Source organism: Penaeus chinensis, chromosome 22 (assembly GCF_019202785.1).
Source record: "Penaeus chinensis breed Huanghai No. 1 chromosome 22, ASM1920278v2, whole genome shotgun sequence".
Taxonomy (NCBI): domain Eukaryota; kingdom Metazoa; phylum Arthropoda; class Malacostraca; order Decapoda; family Penaeidae; genus Penaeus; species Penaeus chinensis.
The window spans coordinates 9,918,207-9,923,206 of NC_061840.1; the positions used below are offsets into that span (position 1 = coordinate 9,918,207).

At 51.0% G+C, this 5,000-nt stretch overlaps 1 protein-coding gene across 4 annotated transcripts in view; it reads left to right on the forward strand.

The window, feature by feature from the left end:
- Window positions 1–5,000, forward strand: part of LOC125037218 (collagen alpha-1(XI) chain-like) — a 48,533-nt gene that overhangs the window by 33,370 nt on the left and 10,163 nt on the right. For all 4 annotated transcript variants that reach the window (XM_047630268.1, XM_047630269.1, XM_047630270.1 and 1 more), the window contains exons 13-21: window positions 900–1,106; window positions 1,407–1,613; window positions 2,045–2,296; window positions 2,710–2,871; window positions 2,975–3,029; window positions 3,162–3,646; window positions 3,887–4,156; window positions 4,478–4,639; window positions 4,940–5,000. The exon at window positions 4,940–5,000 is cut by the window's right edge and continues 155 nt beyond it. In XM_047630268.1, coding sequence (XP_047486224.1) covers window positions 900–1,106; window positions 1,407–1,613; window positions 2,045–2,296; window positions 2,710–2,871; window positions 2,975–3,029; window positions 3,162–3,646; window positions 3,887–4,156; window positions 4,478–4,639; window positions 4,940–5,000 — 1,861 coding nt within the window. The remainder of the gene's footprint in view (window positions 1–899; window positions 1,107–1,406; window positions 1,614–2,044; window positions 2,297–2,709; window positions 2,872–2,974; window positions 3,030–3,161; window positions 3,647–3,886; window positions 4,157–4,477; window positions 4,640–4,939) is intronic.

A 5,000-nucleotide genomic window follows, 5' to 3' on the forward strand; every position in this document is an offset into this window, starting at 1 on the left:
ATATGTATATATATAAATATATATATATACATATATAAATATATATATATATATATATATATATATAAATAAACAAATATATATATATATATATATATATATATATATATATACATGTTTATATATATATATATATATATATATATATATATATATGTACATATATATATATATATATATATATATATATATATATATATATTTATATATATATTTATATATGTACATATATATATATATATATATATATATATATATATATATATATATATATATATATATATATGCACACACACACACACACACACACACACACACACACACACACACTCACACACACACATATATATTTTCAACAGTCATTCAGTCCACTGCTCTCATTCATTGTTGAGAGACTATTTGTCACTGCCATCCTTTCATGACTGGATGCCCTTCCTAATCAACAGCGGTTCGGCGCGCTAACACCTGTGCAACGGCAGCGATTTCCTCTACGATACCTGCGTTTGACTTCTTAAGGCGATATGTCGTTTTCTCGCTCCGACAATTGGCTTGAGCAAATAGTCGGAGCGCAGGCATTTTTACGACTGCCACGGCGGGACATTGAATCGGGGCCGTGAGGGTCGGAGTCTAGTACTCTAACCACTGGACCATTGTGGTAGTCATATATATAGCCATATTATATATATATATATATATATATATATATATATGTATATATATATATACACACACAGAAAGAGATTATTCGCATTCCAAAGACAGTAGTGATAATAACCTCTCCGCTCACTGATTCCTCTGTGTCTTACGCATTTTTTTTTTTTTATCCTCCATCTTTACTGAAATCGTCTTCCCTTTCTCTCTTTACTAACCCACACCTGACCCCGTGTTGTTTTCCGCAGGGCTTCGAGGGGCCTCGCGGCGAGACCGGACCACCGGGCCCCAACGGCGAGAAGGGCAAGCTCGGAGTGCCCGGCTTCCCAGGGTACCCAGGCCCCCCCGGAGACAAGGGCGACAAGGGTTCGCCGGGGCTGACGGGCCGAACGGGTGACAAGGGCGAGCGCGGAAATGTCGGGCTACCCGGCGAGCGGGGCGAACAGGGCCCCAGGGTGAGTGGCTCTTGCACTGCGGCCTGGCCTCCATTGGCCTTTCCTTAACGTAGAGCATTTCCTTGTTTTTATGACGCCTGGGAAGGCAAGATCTCCCCTCATTAGGATATGCATGACATGACATTATTGCTATAAATGCATAGCATTTATAGCAATAGCATTATTGTATTATATGAATTAGAATAATTTTTTTTTTGTACATCACGGAAGCAACCATCATATTGGCCTTCCGTGGACAGCTGAGCCACGCTCCTTCCCGCAATCTGAGACATTCCCGCTGGAATGCTTATATCTTCCCAGGGTTTCCGAGGCTCCCGCGGCCGCCGAGGCAAAATGGGTCTGAACGGCCCCAAGGGCGACACCGGCCAGCCAGGACCACCCGGGCCCATTGGCGAGCAGGGTCCCCAGGGTCCAGAGGGCCCTAGGGGCTTCGCTGGCCCCGCTGGGCCACCCGGCGTCGACGGCAAGGACGGCATCATGGGCCCCCCAGGAGAGCGCGGTCCTCCGGTAGGTGGCGCTGGCCTTCGCTCGTCGCAGATACGCGCCTCGGCTTTTCCTCTTTGTCTCTACTTGTTATCTACTCATTCTCGTTCTTTACGTCGTTTCTTTTTTATCACTTCTTTTCTTCCTTCTTTCTTTTTGGGTTTCTGACTAAACTCCATTATTACTTAATTTTGTTTGTTCTCTACTCCCCTCTCTACATGTTTGGTAGCCTTTTCATGTATCATAAAACTCTCGTCGGCAGATCTTGCATTGTCAGATATCATTTCATGTATTTAAACGGTTTTTGCAATGCCCTTTGACTCGATCCATATAACCGGCCAGTCATTCTGTTCACAAAGACTAAACATGCTCCCCGTCAGTTCTTCATTTACCATTACCATTAGTCCTCATCAGCATAGCCCCCTTCGCGTCCTGACCCACCGTCCCACCTACAGGGCGAAGCAGGGAACCAAGGAGCACCTGGGCCTCCGGGCGTGGTTGGTCCCATGGGTTCCGCCGGCGAACCTGGCCCCACCGGAGACCCTGGTCCTTCCGGTTTATCGGGCGTCCCAGGAGAATCGGGGAGGCCGGGCGAGGCGGGCAAAGAGGGCGCCCCGGGTCCCATGGGTCCTGCAGGAAAGACGGGCCCTGTGGGTCCTCCGGGTCCGCCAGGCTTCCCAGGAGAGCGAGGGTTGCCGGGCATCCCCGTGAGTATTTTCTTGTCCTTGCTTCCATAGTATAGCTGTGGTGCTTGCTTGTCTTGTTTAGCTGTAGTATACTCATTATATGCTTACTCGTGTTTTAAGAAAACATTTTCTTTTTGCGTATGCGAGAAAATAGGATGAAACATTCATGCAAATATTAAATTAACGTTTTACCAAGAAATTCACAAGCAACGCGTTTTTTTTTATTAAGACCAAGGAGTGTAGGATGCTTCTGTACTTACGCGCAGATATAAGTTTGCCTATATCTACAGCAGGCTCTCGGACACGCAATTTATTACGATCGCTGTTATTTTCCTTTTCTTAGGTTCTTTGTCATTTCGATTCCTTTGCTTTCCTTCCCTTAGCCTCCACAGTTTCGATTCCTTTTTAACGTTTCTCTGTGTGGTTGACCCCAGGGAGCGGCGGGCCTGAAGGGCGAGATGGGGCCCCCAGGACCATCCGGAGCCACCGGGGACAAGGGTGCCATGGGCTTGGCCGGCGAGGCAGGCCCACAAGGACCCATGGGCAAGACCGGACCTCGCGGCAGCCGCGGTTCATCTGGAGCCAAGGGAGAGAGTGTAAGATATCGAAGGAAATCATTTGCTTTGATTTTATGGAGATTTTTCGCCGTTATGAGCTATCATATCATTTTCTTATCCGATCTACTGTGTGTTATTCTAGGGAGATCCTGGCGTACCCGGACCAACTGGGCGTGATGGTCTCCTCGGACCGAGAGGTAAAGAAATGCCAGTTGTTTGAACATTTGATGAGTAATGAAGTAACAGACACAGAAATCATAAGATACAAACCTGCCGTCCCTGCAGCGGAAGGCGAGGCGGACAGCCCCTGACTCACCTTTCTCCCCCAGGTCTTCCTGGCCCCCCTGGCCCCGTCGGCGAACCGGGAGAGGACGGCGACAAGGGCGAGGCCGGTCCGCCGGGAGAGAAGGGCTTCAAGGGCGACAAAGGCCACCAAGGTCCCGCAGGGCCTCCAGGCCCTCAGGGTCTGCGAGGCGCACCTGGATCCCCTGGAGCACCTGGCGAACGCGGCTCCCCTGGCGGTATGGGCCACGCTGGCCGCAAGGGCGAGGACGGCCCACAGGGTCTTACTGGCCCGGCCGGACCACCCGGCCTCCAGGGCCTGCCTGGTCCCTCTGGCGTCAAGGGCGAGAAGGGAGACATCGGCAAGAGAGGCCTCCCCGGCCCCCTCGGCCCCCTTGGCGAGCAAGGCGTCCCTGGAAGCAAGGGCGGCCCGGGGCTCCCAGGCCCCAACGGCCCCGACGGCCCCCAGGGTGCCAAGGGAGAGCCAGGCCAGTCCGGCCCGCCCGGTCCACCCGGAAAGGACGGCGAACACGTGAGTCATGGAACTAGCGCCCCCCCCCCCCTCCCCGAATAAAAAGTAGAGGAGTAATCAGAATACGGAGTAGGAATTTGTATGAATACTTTGCTATGTAGGCTTCGTAGGAGGCACTAGCAAGACTAAGGTATGAGACATTCAGAAGAATAGCCTTCCCTTCAGATTTCCAAAAGATAGCTATACAAAAGGTTTAGTGATTAAAATTGACATGAATGTGGACCTCCTCTCATCTTTCAGGGACGCGAAGGACCTGCCGGACCCAAGGGCGAGGAGGGCAAGCCAGGTCTCCAGGGATCTCCGGGTATTCGCGGACCGATCGGTCCGCCCGGGCCTAAGGGCAACGTCGGCCCACCTGGCTTCCCCGGCGCCGTGGGAGAACCCGGCAAGCAAGGGCCCAAGGGCAACCCCGGCAAGGACGGCGACGACGGCAAAGTCGGAGAGCCAGGTCCCCCCGGGGAGCCCGGCTCACCCGGCCAGATGGGGCTCCCGGGAATCAACGGAAAGCCGGTACGAGCAACAGCTTCCTTTCCTTCTTTCGTATAATTATTTGGCTACACTTTATCGCTCCATGAATGTTATCATGCGGACCCACTTGTTTTCGTTTTATTTATCTTTGCTTATATATATTATGTTTTGTTTAGATGCCATTTGCATTCATTGTAATATTTTTTCTTCTGCTTTTGTGGTCATTTATCCGGCCTCTAACTTTGTAATGAAAGTTTCTCGTCACCATCATAAACGGATTTTGACTACCATTAAGTCTTACCGCCAACGATCCTGGGGCTATTTGTCGTGCAATACGTATTTATCGTTCTTTGTCTTTGCCAGGGTCCCGAGGGGCCGGCTGGCGTGCAGGGGCCCCCTGGGCAGCCGGGAGAGAAGGGAGACACTGGTGCGACTGGACCTTTGGGGCCTCCGGGTGCCACTGGGCCTCAAGGTCTTCCTGGACCTCAGGGGTTGCCTGGTCTGCGAGGATCTCCTGGACCTGCTGTAAGTACCTCGGCCGATCAGGAGTTGCTCTTCTGCCAAATTGAGAGGATACGTAGTCTCAGAGAAAGAGAGAGAGAGAGAGAGAGAGAGAGAGAGAGAGAGAGAGAGAGAGAGAGAGAGAGAGAGAGAGAGAGAGAGAGAGAGAGAGAGAGAGAGAGAGAGAGAGAGAGAGAGAGAGAGAGAGAGAGAGAGAGAGAGAGAGAGAGCGTGTGTGTGTATGTGTATGCTTGCGTGTATTTGTCGATTTTGGTGATGGAGGTGGAAATTACATAACACTACATGTGGTTGGTTCTCCGACAGGGCGACCTGGGTCTTCCGGGCAAGGACGGCGCCCCAGGGCAGCCGGGTCTTCCAGGTCTCC